Below are 16,361 nucleotides of genomic sequence, written 5' to 3'. Positions count from 1 at the left end.
ATGGAGTATTTATGTATACACACACCAAGCAGGACTGTCCCCTTTAGAAACTTTTCACCTTGAAGTCAGCCCTGTGTGTGCATGTGCTGGGCTACAGAATAAGCGGAGAACTGGTGTGAGTTCCCCTGTGTTAACACACTCCGAGACATGGCTCTGCCATCTCTCCTGTGAGGGTGCTGACTCACTCACAGCCTCTGTGCCTCTACCAAAAAGCAGCTTTATAGTTTTCTTTACTACAAAAATAAAGAATTAGTCTACTAAGACCAATTTCAATAAGACTGACCAAACTAGTGTTCAGTGCCAGGTAGCAAAGGCAACTTGAGATAAAAATGAATAGCAACCAGATCAAAATGTTAAATAAAAAGGCTCATAAACTCTGAATTTTGTCAAAGTGAAGCAAAGAATTCAAGTTTCAATTTTTATGGCTCAAGCCATTATAAATCTTATGTAAACCTTCCAATGGACCATAAGAACAGGAACAGTTTGTGGAGTATGATTATTTGGGCTCAGTTGTTGTTGAAGAAATATACATTTAACAATAACTCTTAATAACTATATATCAAGCTGTTTCTTCTTCGAATATTTTTACTGTGTTTAGCTAGGAAATACTGATGCATGCTTTCTTGTTGTGAGTATATTATAAATGTGACTATCAGCAAAACTAAACTTTAGGTGTGGCTAATCAAATTTGAATAGTACAAGGATAGTGTGTGTGTGTGTGTGTATAGAATAAGGCCTCTAAATGATTTTAAATGAGATGGCAATAATATTGTTTAAAGTAATATTAACATCATATGTGTGTGTATGTGTGAATACAGATATACACAGATAATGAATGAATTAATGAATGAATGCAAGAAAGAATGATAATGGATAGGAATCAGACCAACCTTTCCTTGCGTTGTTAATTACTTTACTATGAAGATGTGTCCAAACTTCTAAAGAATTTCCTGGTTTGTATTAAAACGCACTTCAAAAAGACCATGAAAACAGTTATTTAGTTGACAGGCTACAATGGGATTCAGAAAAAAACACAGTGAATATAGACTAAGGTGCAATATCATGCTGGTGATTTTTCTTTTTTAAAACGTAAGCCACTAATTTTTTGAGAAAAAAATTTTAAACCAAAGGTTGCATATTAATATTACACACAAACTGAAACATGTGACTTTTAGCACAGTGTATACATGCTTACATAAAACTCAAATATTTACACATTTAAAACAATTTCCATTTAACATATGAAAGTTCTGAAATACATAAAATCATTAATATTTTCTATAAAACTACAATTAGAACATCAATTTGCTACAAGCATATAAAACATCAAGTGCTTTCTTGGAGTTTCAAGTTTCCTCTTTAAAACAAGATCTTGCTTGCATATATAATTTTTCTCCAGTAATCAGTAAGGACTTTTTTTTTCCCAAGAGATTATTTTCCAGATACATTATAAGCTCAAGAAAACGGACTCAACAATTATGCAATATAATTATGTCGTAACAACTTAATTGCACATATGCTTTAAAGTAGGTTTGGATGACGTTCTCGAACACTTTGGTATATGTTCTTCAGGGACTTCTATTAGAAATAACAGGAATTTTAAGTCCCCTCAATCCCCATTTTGCTTTAAAAATGGACAAGTCTTTGGTTAAAGTTCTGTATTTTGGGCATTTATGATTAATAAAAATGGTCCCCAAACCAATAAATGGTGCTGATGTGATATTATCAGTTCACAAGACTTCATTTAACTTGTTTCTGATGAAGTGGAAGGCTAAAGATATCCATTTATTATAACTCGTCATTGATAGATTCAATCTTCCATTTACAAGCAGAGAAATCAATAGGTGAGTCAATATTTCTCTGTTCATTTTGTGTTATATTCTAAACTGTACAGTAACTGCAGTAACTAGAGATACTGTTCCACAGTATATGTGATGACGATTGGAAAGATGAGTAGCATTAAATTTAGAGTTAGTTTACCGAGAATAAGTCAGTATTAGACTGTACAGTAATTCTGCATTAACTATAGTAGGTTGTCAGGTAATGCTTATTAAAAACCCCATACCATTCCATTTACAAGAGAAATTGTTGCAAATGTATAAAACAGCAGATATACAAGGAGAACACCAAACATACTTTATTAGCACAAAAAAGCAGCCATTAACAAGGCACAGCAAGCAGAAACGTACATTAGCAGTCAAAGGGTTAGTGTTGCATACAAATATAGCTTTTCTTTTTTGTAGCCTTGGCAATAGCCATCAGGATATAAAAGAACTTTCTGTAGCAGCAGGTAAGGAAACCAAGGAGCACTCACCAGTGGTACAGAGCACATTAACAAAAAGACACAAGAATGGATTTGACTAGTGCAAAATGTCTAGGACAGAACTGTAAATTCAGTTCAATACTAAGAAGCAAACACTAGGACTTGGTATTACTTCCAAAATAGCTCACTTAATTAGTATTGCATAATATTCTAAGTGACAAAAAGGTGCTAAGTAAAGTTATTTACAGATACAACAGTTGTACAGTACCTTTTAAATCTGCAATTAGGGTTTCAGATTTTCCATTAGAAATTAACTGCACTGAAATTCTACAAATTGTACTTAAGCGATTCAGCTAAGAGCGTTTACAACAAAGAGCTAAACAGTGCCGTCCAAACTGTTCACTGCAGTTTAAAAATCATCTCAACATCAGCAACCACTGTGTTATCATATACGGACTTGTTTGGGCATCTTCTAGTCTCACGTTCTTCATGGTTCACAAACGCATCATGGGCACAGGAAAAGATACAACGTTAACTAATCAACGAGAAGACCACACATACTAACTTAAGAACTCACACACAGGACTACATTGCAGCTCTTCCCAATGTGTTTTACATTAAAGCACTCATTCAAAATAAAATGAATACCTAAGGCCTTGAAATAAATCTACTACCAACTTTATAAGCCTGAACTTTTAAAAGCAACTATTTAGAAAACCTGGTTGGCTTAACAGTACCTTTTGCAGAAGAGACAGGAGACTGACTATAAACTCTATCAACACTTAAGTGAACTGCACTCTGCCCTTGTGGCCAGAAAATTGCATTTTTCTTTTTTCTTCAAGGAAGGCAGTCTTTATTTTTTGGACTTCCAAAGCTTGATCTATAGTAACTACAAACAGCTCTACTTTTGGAAGGTTATAGAAAAATTCTTAGAAAAAATAACAATTTCAAACATTAGTCACACTGTTGAAATACTCTTCCAATATTAATAATTTGTTCTTCAGTAAGAAATAGAATTCTTCATAGCAAATGCCCCCGAGTTGCTTCACTCAATTGCAACAGTCATTACAAACCAAACTGTTCGCTTAATCGACAAAATGCCTTCGCAGCCTTACTGAACACCTGTAGCTCTGTCCTCTGTTGTCTCAAATAGGCACCACATTTATCTGAGGAAGTAACAGCAGATCGCATCTGACAGATAGTAACACTAAGCCTACACACTGCACTGAAAGACACCTAACACTGACACGTGTGCTTGCTATAGGTGTACTGTCTGGTGCACAGAAAAGCAGATCTAGATAATGCCCACTGCGGGCAGGAGAGTTTACTTCGCCTTGACTGGTTCTCGTTCTAACCAGCGAACTCTAACTTTTTGCTTGTAATGATACTCTTTCAAAAAATCCTGCAACATTGATGGTAAAGGAAGCCCATCAATTCCATCATATGTAGTGCATCTACAGATTACTGCACGGCAGATATACTGCAGGCTAAAAGGGAAAGTCCTGTTTAGTGATATAGTAAGCAAGGGTTCAAAAAACATGCAAGAACTAGGATCTTTATAATGTTCCAAAAGTCCTGTTACAGTGGAGGAGTGAAATACACAAGGGTCGTGGGCGTCAAAACTAAAGTTGTGATTCCACTGTTCAATTCGGGCATGCAGGGACCTGTTGTAGCGACGGAAGCTCACAGAGAAGAGGTAGTCCTCTTGCGCAGAGTCCCTGAGCAAGAATGTGCCTTCAGGTTTCCCTTCAAGGAGGGCTTCTGCTTCGTAACGGTCCATCACTCCCCAGTAACAGGGATTCCCTGTAATCTGAAGCAAGTCCGGCACGAGGCAGTGTATGTAATCGATCTGCGTATGGACTTTCCAAGCTCCCTGTCTGCTAACGTGGGCATGGCTGTCTCCAGACACCTGACGTTGCTTCTGCCTACGTGACTGCAGACACAGGGTGGTAGTGTCCTCTTCTGAGTCACAGTTAGCTTGTGGAATTGCACTACTGTCCCCACTTACTTCAGTCATTCCAGGAGCTAACTTTGGTCCCAGTTTATATAACGGATTAACCTGTGCGGTGGCTTCAAAGGTATGTATTTGTGCATTGGGCGGAGGGTCAACCCCCTCTTCAATACTGAGCCGTCTTCTCTCTCGAAGCCTATCTTCTTCATCTTCCGTGGAAACCAAGGATGGATCAAACGTATCAAAAAATGTTGAGTGTGGGCTCACAGGGGCTGTATGCTGTTTAATCAAATGCCATTTTTGGGCTAAATCTGAGCCAGCAGGAAAAGGGCATTTCTCAAGCATTAATTCAGAAAGGTGTATTTTTCTTTTATTAGAAAAGAGGGGTTTTGACTGCTTGCTGTAAGTTCTCATGGGAAAACACAAGCCCACAGTGTCCTGCAACCTCTGTCTCAGAGAGCGGCTCCCCACAGTTCTGCTGGACACGCTGTCCATGTCATGCACGGAGCTTACACCATACCGCCTCTCTCTCCTTTGAAGTCCGCTTCGAGTTCTACCGAACTTTTTATCAGTATCCAATGAACTCTGTGTCTTTGTAGAACAGGAATGTTTTTTCTTCCCACCCCACGGAGCATGCCGAGAGTAGGAATCCCTTCTTGCAAGTCTCGCTCCTGAGGTGACACAGGAATCATTATCCTTTTCAATGCTTATTTCAACAATCTGAGGAATTTCAGTGGCACAGTTTTGGTTTCTCCTTGAAGAATTCTTGGAAGGGCTTAATCCCAGTTGTAAGGCAACGTTTTCTCTTAAGGGACTGCTTTGTTGCTGAGGAGCTGAGTCTCCTGTACTGATGTTTCTCTCTTTCACAGACAAACATCTATTGGAATTCATGTCCACATTTTCACTACGGCCCCCTCCCTCGTGACCGAAGAGATTCTGACACCTGTATTTGAAGTTATTCCACATCTTCCCCACTTTATCCATTGATTATAAGATCTAAAGACAAAATAGGAAGAGGAGAAACTGGAGTTAAGGTGGTGTGTGCAAACACAACTGACAGCAACCCCCCCACCCCGCCCCGCAACTGGAAATTTTGGTGACGCTGGTCAGGAACACCCCCCTTCCACTGCCTTGCTGAAACGAGGAGGCAGAGGCAGACACTCCTGGGAGCTGCTGGTAGTCCTAAGGTCGCCGGCCCTCTGGCCTCCTGCAGCACTCAGGGCACCATTAGTCAGGCCAGTCCTCACTCCCCATTTCCTCTCAGGCGGAATACCCAGCTCTCGCGGGAAAAGAAACAAACCCTCTCAATTAAACTCTGGGTTCTTTTTCCCATGCATCAACCTAATTTCATCATGACACTGATTTCTGTGTCCTTACTACAAATAATTCGGGCACTGCCTCAAGTATTACCAAGGGAAAATATGTTCTGTATTGCTGAAATAGATCTGTATTCCACTGCTCCAAAGTTGAAATCAGGACATTTGTGTAACACATCAAAATTAGTTCAAAAATCCTGAGGTGGGGCGCCTGGGTGGCCCAGCGGGTTAAAGCCTCTGCCTTCGGCTCAGGTCATGATCCCAGGGTCCTGGGATCGAGCCCCACATCAGGCTCTCTGCTCTGCAGGGAGCCTGCTTCCTCCTCTCTCTCTCTCTCTCTCTCTCTCTCTCTGCCTGCCTCTCTGCCTACTTGTGATCTCTGTCTGTCAAATAAATAAATTCTTTAAAAAAAAATCCTGAGGTAGTATTCTTCCCTATTTCACTTACCAACTGCTATATTCCACTCATCTGGCAATGTAAAGCTTACAGATCAATCACTTGGGAAAATTCAGTACCTTCCCTCCCTACTCTGCAATGTATTAAATTTTTTCTGTGATTTTAAAGCAGTTTGAGTAGAAAGGCAAATGAGGAGGAAATAAAGAAAATATTTAGATTTAAATGGAAAGGTGTCTTTCAGCTTCCCAATTCTTTATCCCGGAAGAGCGTGGAAATAATAAAGTAACAGAAAAGGCTATGATACTGAAGTAATTAACAAAATAAAACAAAAAATATTTATTTTGGCATCTTTTATTTTTGCTCCTTAAAAAAAAAAAAGACTGAGAGCAGATTATTGCACTTCACAAATAAATTTACGACTCTAACACAGACTGGCTCATTCGATAAAAGTCAACATTCTAGAAGAAATAGAAAAATGTAAACTTAAAGTTCAGCTGGCTTTTTTGTCACAACAGATTTTTTTTTTTTTTTAAACATCTCTCTTTCTAATTTGCCATTTAATAAGTATGGCACTTCCCCTCTCCCTCCCCAATATTTTGTTCATGTTTATTATCTCATCATGTACTACTTTTCAGTTTAGAATCAATACTGGAAAACTAGATTTTTTTTTTTTTTTTTAACAGCAATGAGAGGCATTAGAGCTGATTCTCCCATTGTTGTGACTAATATTCTTCGTGATAAATACTTGGATTTTCAAGACACTGACTAGGGTTAAGACGACAATAAAAAATAAACCTTATGTATTTCGTTTTAGTTTCTTCTGGAAAGGGCTCCTGGACTAATGATAATGCCAACATAGAGAATTTACGTCTATGAAATCATAAAATACACCTTCAGATTATTCTTCATTACAAGCAGACTGCTAGGTATATAGGAGTTTGCATGGTAGGTGGTATATATATTCTACTATAATCTGTTAGATGGATTGGATTTAAATCTTTAAATCTTAATAAACTCTATCAGAACATCTGCCTCCTCCCCTTTGCAAATAACTTTTTTGTAAGCTTTTTTTGAAGTTTATGCTATTTGAACATGACATGCCTTGTTGTTATCACTTCTTCTTCTTTTTTTTTTGACATTAAGATTCTGTCCTTCGCTCACAGTCCAGTTACATATAGGGCTAATCCCTGCCTTATTCTTGGTGACTCCAACATCTTTGTAGATGTACTCTTCCAATATCCTCAGTCCCTTCTAATCTACTTTTCTTCTCAGTTCTTTCTTTAAGATTATATTTATTTATTTGACAGAGAGAGCAGGGGCAGGGGGAGCGGCAGGCAGACGGAGAGGGAGAAGCAGGCTCCCTGCTGAGCAGGGAGCCCAATGTGGGGCTCTATCCCAGGGCCCTGGGATCATGATCCAAGCAGAAGGAAGATGCTTAACTGACTGAGCCACCCAGGCATCCCTCAGTTCTTTATTTTTAAGCTGCTTTTTTATCTTTACCTAATTCATACATTTATACAGGTCCACCTTAGAGATATTATAGGTTTGGTTCCAGACTATGAAATAGAGTACTGAAATAAAGCATGTCAAATTAATTTTCTGGTTTCCCAGTGCACAGAAATGTTTACACGACACTGTGGTCTATTAAGTGTTCAATAGTAGGAGTTCTAATAAAAAAAAAAAAAACACCAATGTATATACCTTATTAAAAAATGCTTTATTGCTAAAAATGCTAACCAGTTTTCAGTAAGTTGCAATCACCATAACAAATATAATAGCAATAATATAATGAAAAAGCTTTAAATATTCCAAGAATTACCAAAATGGGACACAGAGACATTAAATGGGCAAATGCTGCTGGAAATAACAGCACTGACGGACACGCTGGACAATACCTCAGACCTTCAAGCTAAAACACGCAGTATCTGCAAGGTGCAATAAAGTGGAATGTGATAAAATGAAGTGTCCTGCAGTCTATTTTTCAAAAGGTGTCCTTATTTTCAAAAGATACCCCACCTTAAGCTCTGACTGACCCCCTTAGATAAATTTCTCCAAGCTCTACCTCTAGTTTTATCCAAGGTAAAAGAGCAACAGTCAGGAGGATCCTGAGCATAGAGACTGAACAAGCATCTCAGTGCTCAGCTTTATACTTCACCTTCACCTTCTGAACGAACCGGTTCCTCTCATGACCGAGCCAGCAATACAAACTGCTTTGCCTCCTTTTAACATCCTCATTTGCAAGTATTTATATCGTTTTCTCCATTCTGTTAATTTCTAGCTACCTGCCTCTACCAAAAATTTGTTAGCCCATTAGGCTTACTTCTCGTGGGTTTATGCTTTATATATTTTTTTATTCCTTTAATTTTAGTGGGGTTCCAGGAATAAGTAGAGTTAAAATGCCAATGTTCAATAGGACATTTAACTGGAAAGTCCCCTTTTCACTGTTAAAGAGAGCGAATAGTACACCACACAGCGCCCCCACGCCCGCCCCCCCCATGAGTGATTCTTTCCAAATGGAGAAATACCAATTTCTCCCCCTGGAGGGAGGGATCCACACAATAAACACTGGCTACATAATGAATCACCTGGAAGGCTTCTGAAACTACCTGATACACAAGCCCCTCCCAAGAGACTGTGATTTCACTGGTTTGGAGATGGGTCTGGACACTGCTGTTTGTTTTGTTTTTGTTTTTGTTTTTTTAAATAAGCTCTTTGGGCGATTCTACAGTAGAGAAGGAAAACCACTGACTAAGGATACTCCAGCCACAGGCTCCAATGGTAGCTCTGAAAGAGAGAAGTAAAAAGGACACTGCTCCAGGGCAGCTGGCAGGATGTGAGTAGTTCTAAATGAACTACCTACCACAATCTCATCACTGTTTCTCTTGGTCTTATTTTTGCCATGTACCCAAGAGGCCTGCAGAGTCTTGAGAAAGACTGTCTATAGCAGTGCTTCTACAACCATCCAGAATGAAGAGGCAAGTTCTCTTTTTAATTTCGCAGACCAATTCTTTTGTAAGACAAGTATAAATTACTAGGAAAAATGAAATGTAAAAAAAGACATTTGAAATACAAGTGCCAATTTTCTTATTAGACTGAACAGAAATAAAATAACTATCAAATAGCTATAAAATATTTTAAATGCTTACTTTTAATTCCTGTACTTAATTTGTCAGAGACTGGCAACAAACTGTACACACGTTCATGGCCCTTGTTCTGAACAGCTCTCATCTGGAGCGTGCTATCCAATACATGTGGTCACTGAACCCCTGAAATGTGGCTTGTGCCACATACTGAAATGACTAATAGTTTGTATATAATTGGCTAAATACATTAATAAAATTAATTTCTCGCTTTTTACTTTTTAAATGTGGCTACTAAAAGATTAATTTTTTTTAAAAGATTTTATTTATTTATTTGACAGAGAGAAATCACAAGTAGGCAGAGAGGCAAGCAGAGAGAGAGGAGGAAGCAGGCTCCCCGCCGAGCGGAAAGCCCGATGTGGGGCTCGAACCCAGGACCTGGGATCATGACCTGAGCCGAAGGCAGCGGCTTAACCCACTGAGCCACCCAGGCGCCCCTAAAAGATTAAATATTACATGTATGGTCCAAGTTGTATTTCTATTGGCCAGTACTGATCTAAAGCAGGGGTCAACAGACCATAGCCCAAGTGGACAGATCTGGCTTATGGCCTGTTTCTGTACGGACCCCAGCCAAGAACGGTTTTTACATTTTTAAAGGGATTAAAAAAAAAACAAAAACAAGCAACCCACAAAGAATATTCAACAGAGACCACATGTAGCCTGCAAAGCCTAAAATATTTTCTATCTGGCCTCTTACAGAGGAAAGTTTGCTGACCCTAGTCTAAAGTATGTAAGATTATAAACCATACCGCTGTAGACACCAGAAGCCTCTCTTCTTCACGTTTATAAGATAAATTCCAGGGCAATTTACAGATATTTGATAAGCAGACCATACCTGAAAGATGACTGTCCATTTTAGTTTTGTAGAAGTTGTATAAACAAGTGAAGTGGGACCTGCAGAAAACACGTGTATGTGCCAGGTTACAGAAGGCAGGTTCTGACTCTGAACCTGTGGTGCAGTTTCACAGAGCATGAAATTCCGTGTATTCTCTAATCCTCATCTCTGCTGTGAGATTGCATTGTGACAAAATATTCTAATTTAAAGAAGGACTATTATGCTTCCACATCTCTTGGGGACAGAAAGCTGCCTTCTCTTGACGTGGGGAATGCCGTGTGGGTGGCTGTAATACTGCAAAGAATAAAACACTGACACAATTCACAGAAAAGTCCAAGTAAGAAGAATCAGGAAGGCACTTCCATGATCTTAATATTTACAATGTCAGTTTTGAGGTTCTTTGGTTTGGTTTGTCATTAAATTTTTGAAAAGTGTATTCAGCTGAAACCTTTTGAGACCTAACTTACAAGTCTAGTACTTTAGGGTTTTATATGAAGTCACACAAGCCTTAAAAAAGTGTTAAATTTCAAAGGTACTGATCCTAGAATATAGGTGCAACAGCCATTACCAGCTTTCACATTTCTACACTGGCACAGCTAGCCTTAAAACTATTCAAAGCAAATTTCTAAAAAGTCATTGCTTCCTCCAAGGCTATCATAATTTAAAACTGGTTTTATAACTGTTATAAGTTGAAGAGTTTTTGTTGAAAAATGATAACTGACAGGATAAGCTACAAATCAAAATTATGGAAAATTAGAGGTCAAATTCCATTACTACAAAAATTTACATATATAAAAAAATAAGGACTATAGGCAATGGCCCTCTTCATGCCAAGTAGTATCTTTTACAAAATTTTCACAGAAAAAAATAATTGAAACAGTTCCTGGGGTTCATTTCAATGGGACTTAATCCATACTTTATTAGAAATCAATTAAATTCAACAAGTTTTAAGACTACATGGCCTGCCACAGTGGTAAAGAGGAGGACTGTAACCCAACCCACAGCCCTCTTCTCCTCTGAGTCCATCTTAATTATTTAGTCACGGTAATTCCTGTCCAGTGAAAAGTCTCAGTCACACAGACACATGGATTGATTAAAGTCTTTCTGCGCCAACTTCAGTCAGGTATAAGACGCAGTTTAGGAGATACAAGTTTTAATTGATATTTTGGTGGTACTTTCAATAATTTTTAGAAAGAGATAATATAATGTTTAATATTAAGAGTGAGCCAGAAATCCAGGGATGCATGGTTGTCATAGCTATAGTCCCTTAAAGAATCTGAGAACAACTTGGGCTTTTTAAAATGTTATTTTATTTATTGATTTATTTATTGACTTATTGGCAGGGAGAAGAGAGGAAAAGGGAAGGGAGGGGAGGGGGAGGAGAGGGAGAGAGAGAATCTCAAGAAGGCTCCACACACAGCATGGAGCCCAACACGGAGCTTGATCTCACAACTCTGAGAACATGACCTGAGCATGAGGAATTGGACACTTAATTCAATGACCACCCAGATGCCCCCAAAATGTTACTTAACTGTTACTTATACACTCTATTGTGACATGGTCTGTATTGTCTAACTGGATGCGTATTTACTTTTTATACTGCTATTTAATATTATGTTCAACTGTATAAAATTACTGTCTTGTGGGTAAAAAATGGTCATATAATTTACTTCATATAGTTTATACTTTTACAACACACACAATATATTAATACAGTAGACCATGTACATGTGCACTCAAAAAAGGTGAGGCCCAATGATCTACTACACCCAGATATTCCTGTTCTCATGGGTTGAGTTATACTTTTACTGAGTTAGTTATGTTAGCTTCCAAAACAGGTCATGTTATTTATACTTATTATTGTAATTATGTGATTTGTTAATCAACCTAATGAAATGTGGAGGAGTGGGAGACTGTGTTGAATGACTTTGAAATAGTGAATAAAAAGGGAGATACCCATTATATGTTAAAGATAAAAAATAAAATTAAGTAAAATAAGAGAGAAAAAAAAGGGCAATACCCCTGTTGAATTAGGTATAAGCAAGAAAACAGTAAAACAAAACAAAAAAAATCCCAATTAGAAAAAATATTGCAAGGAATACTACAAGGAATTCTAAAGTCAGAATGCATTATAAGAGTTCGAATTTTTGTTCTACTTAAAGAACCCAAACTGGAAATCTTAGATGATACATTGTGGGTGTGGTTTCTACAAGGAAAGCAATATACAACTGCAACTAGTGAGCCTACTCTCAAAGAAAAGATCTTGGCTCCTTAATAAAAAATCTGACAAATGAACATGCAGTCTTATTCTTGAAGTTAGAGCAAAATATTTAAGGTATATATCTCTTTTTCTATATCCCTTCTTGCTTTATTAGACTTTGCAGACTACTGGTCTTGATTGAATCAGATAAGAGGTCTTCCTCAATAACCATGTACTACACCAGTAGGGTGTAGTACAAAGTCCTAGAAGTACAGAGACATGACCTAGTTTAAGGGATGGTGAGCAAAGATGACCTCTCTCTGAGGAGGTGAGATTTCAAAATTCTGTCCTGAAGGATGAATTAGGACTGTGTTTTACAGGCAGAGGGAACAGCATTGCAAACAAGCCCAGGCAGGAATGGGCAAAGCCTGAATAATGGCTAAATGAACAGAGACTAGCAAGTGAACGGAAGAATGCACAGGTGAGGCTGAAGGGGTAAGCTCTGGAATCCAGGATCAGAGAACAAGACAAAATGCCATTGCTGCCCTGAAGACTACTGTAGTGTATACGTAAGAGCTCGACTGGATAGTGAAAGTGAAAATGGATATGGAATGTTAAGAAGTCAAATCTATAGATTAATGATTGACTGGAAATTGAGGAATGAAGAGGAGACAGGTGTCAAAACACACACACACACACACACACACACACACACACACACACACACACACACAAAACCCTGCCAAGTGTCTGGCTTGGGAAAATGGGTGAATGAACACGCTAATTCAGAGACAGGTAACACAATAGACAAGGCAATTTGGGAAGTGAGGGGTTGGAGAAAGTAACTATTTTCAAGTTAGGAAATGCTGCAGTTGAGTCCCTCATTGCGATATCTAAGTGAAGCCTCACTGGTCCATTAGTGTAGCTTCTTATAATGGATTACTACATAGTAGGCATGACCAACTACAGCTGTTTGCATCTACATGTGAATCTCAAAAGCAAAATGCTTAGAGAAAGAAACAATATAGTCGATATGTACATTATGAACCAATTTACTTAAAAAAAAAAAAAAGGATTTTATTTGTTTATTTGAGAGAGAGCATGAGCAGGGGGAGAGGCAGACAGGGAGCTGAGGAAGAGAGAGACAAGCAGACCCCCTCACTGAGCAGGAAGCCCTGTGCCAGGCTTGATACCATGACCCAGAGATTACACCCTAAGCCGAAGTCAGATGCTTAAATGACTGAGCCACCCAGGTGCCCCTGAATTAATTTACCTTTTAATCAGGCAAATCCCTGTCTTTAGGCATACATGGATAAATAATAAAAATGTAAAATTCAAGAAAATGGCTTCCTATTGAAGGGAAGGATAAAGAATTAGGAAGAGGCACCCAGGAAGCTTCGAAAACACTGAGGGAGGCAGTGTACCTCGCTGGGTCAGTAGGTGAAGTATGCAACTCTTGATCTCAGGGTCATGAGTCCAAAACCGTGTGCGGGCATGGAGCCTACTTAAAAAAATAAAAGAATAAAAAATAAAATAAAATAAAAGAATAAATAAAAAATAAAACACTGGTAATTTTCTATTTCTTAGCCTGGGTGATAGATACGTGGTTTCACTTATGAACTATTCTTTAGACTGATTTACGTTTTATTCATTCTTTTCTGTGCATGACACACTGCATAATAAGAAAAATTTAAATTATGCAGGTCACATTTTGACCACAATGGGAATAACCAAATATTAAACAAAACAACCACTAGGAAAATATAAAGCTCACAACTCAAGTAAAAGAGGGATCCAAAACTGCAAAGTATAGGCCATTTAGAAAACTGCATATTCATATATTGGGAATTTTTTTTTCTACATGTCAATTTGGTGATCTTTATTAAAATTATTACTTTAAATTTGGCAATTACATATTCTACACTAGATGGTTACCCCAAAGCAGGCAAAGTTAACAACAACACAAAAACCCAACAAAAGAACAAAATTTTAAACAGATTTCTCCAATGTGGTAGAGGGGTCAGCAATCTTTTTCTGAAAAGGGCCATATAACAAGTAAGTGTTTTAGGCTTTCCAGGCCATTCATTCTCTATGGCATCTACTGAACTCTGCCATTATAGCCTGAACACAGCTACAGAAAATAAGTACATGAGTAAGTATGACTGGATGTCAATAAAACTTTATTTGTGGTTAGTGAAATTCAAATTTCATGTAATTTTCACTTGCTTTTTTTTTGTTTAAAGATTTTATTTATTCATTTGACAGAGATCACAAGTAGGCAGAGAGGCAGGCAGAGAGAGAGGAGGAAGCAGGCTCCCTGCTCAGCAGAGAGCCCGATGCGGGGTTCGATCCCAGGACCCTGAGATCATGACCTGAGCTGAAGGCAGAGGCTTTAACCTACTGAGCCATCCAGGCGCCCCTAATTTTCACTTGTTACAAAATTCCTTTTCTTCTGATTTTTTTTCAACCATTTAAAAATACAAAATCATCCTTACCTCACTGGCTATACAAAAACAAGTGGCAAGCCAGATCTAGCCTCTAGGTCACTGTTTACCAACTTCTGATATGACACATTATAACACTTTTGATATTACATTTACTAAAACTAGTGGTCGTTCATTCTATGGAACAATTTAGGGAAACAATAGTATAAGAAGATCATTTTAAGTATGTAATGATAAAGGTATATGGATGGTTCCTAGAACATAACAGTGGAGTAAGTACAAACTATTTCTTGTAAAAATGAAACACATACGTATTATGAAAGAGTTGAAACACTACGTAAACTACTGAAAAGTCTAACCTCACCTGAAGTTCCACTGCTCCCGCCCCAAGAGAGGACCACTGTTATCTGTTAGTATGTGTTCTCTCTCTCTCTCTCTCTCTTTTTTAAAAGATTTTATTTATTTGAGAGAGAAAGTGAGAGTGAGCAAGCACATGTGGGGATGATGGGGGAAAAGCAGAGGGAGAGGGAGAAGAGGACTCCCAACTGAGCAGGGAGCCAATGCTCCATCCCAGGACCCTGGGACCATGACCTGAGCCAAAGGCTGATGCTTAACCAGCTGAACCACACAGTATGTGGCACCCTAGTATGTGTTCTCTTTTATGCAAGCGGCTATACATAAGATTCTTTTACAATTAAAAAAAAACTTCTTCGTCTTTATGGCTATATCCCTCCCCATTTCTTGAAAAACGTATTTTTTTTAAAAATTAGCTATGTCAGAGATAGGATCAGACAAGTAAAAGAGAAAAATGCCTGGCAGCTATGTTTTTTAAACTGACAAATCCAAGAGTCTTTGAAGTAAGCTATAAAACAAACATAAAAAGCCAAAACCAACAACAGGCAAACATCTACAAAGCTGAAAACATACTAATAATGATGATGACACTGATAGGCTGAGGATATGATTTCCATTACTGAATGCTAACCATGTGCCAGGCACTGACATAAAAATTTTATTTCTTCTGACAGCCCTGTGAGTAAAAATGCTCTCAATTTTATAGATGTAGAAATTAATACAACTGAGAGATTAGTAATACCCTGTGGGTGAGTTTCTTCCATTATTATCAGACTGTTCAGGTTTTCTCTCTTCTTGAATACAGCTTAGACCTGTACACTAACACCTCTATGTCCAAGAAGTGTTGTTACAAAGCTCTTTTAAAATCTCAAGAAATACATCATTTCTTTATTTTTATAACTATCATAGAGCAAGAAAAGGATGGAACCGATATTAAAAGCTGACAAAGCTAGCACATACATACTCAAAAGAGAATTACTAGCTGTTCCATTTTGGTTGTAATGAGTGGAACAATACTCTGACCAAAAGAATGTGGAGCAAAAGTTCTATTCATAGGCTTGTTGTGAATATTTTGCTGTCTATTCTGTGCCTATGAATGAATAAAATCTTAAAAAAAAAAAGAACATGTTTGAAATCACATGCCTAATTTCAAGGGATGAAGCTTAAGAAGTTCTTATACTATTTTCTGCATATTAAGAGAAATACAATAGTCCATTTTAAAAAAAGAAGAAAAAGGGGACATCAAATTAAGATTCAAGTCATAGCATTAGACTGCATTAATACCTTTCCCCAAAAGATAATTTTTTAAAAAAGATTTTATTTATTTATTTGAGAGAGAGACAGTGAGAGAGAGCATGAGCAAGGAAAAGGTCAGAGAGAGAAGCAGACTCCCCGTGGAGCTGGGAGCCCGATGCGGGACTCGATCCCGGGACTCCAGGATCATGACCTGAGCCGAAGGCAG

At 38.0% G+C, this 16,361-nt stretch overlaps 1 protein-coding gene across 3 annotated transcripts in view; it reads right to left on the bottom strand.

Annotated features, from left to right (window-relative positions):
* Positions 1-891: 891 nt before the first annotated feature.
* The window catches only part of SOCS5 (suppressor of cytokine signaling 5), a 62,453-nt gene continuing 46,983 nt past the window's right edge, over positions 892-16,361 (bottom strand). For all 3 annotated transcript variants that reach the window (XM_047744547.1, XM_047744546.1, XM_047744548.1), the window contains exon 2: positions 892-5,210. In XM_047744547.1, coding sequence (XP_047600503.1) covers positions 3,588-5,198 — 1,611 coding nt within the window. In that variant the 5' untranslated portion in view covers positions 5,199-5,210 and the 3' untranslated portion in view covers positions 892-3,587. The remainder of the gene's footprint in view (positions 5,211-16,361) is intronic.

The sequence above is a fragment of the Lutra lutra genome, chromosome 9 (assembly GCF_902655055.1).
Source record: "Lutra lutra chromosome 9, mLutLut1.2, whole genome shotgun sequence".
In the NCBI taxonomy this organism is placed as follows: Eukaryota; Metazoa; Chordata; class Mammalia; order Carnivora; family Mustelidae; genus Lutra; species Lutra lutra.
Note: the sequence above shows the minus strand (reverse complement) of the source record. Positions and strands in the feature narration are given on the sequence as shown.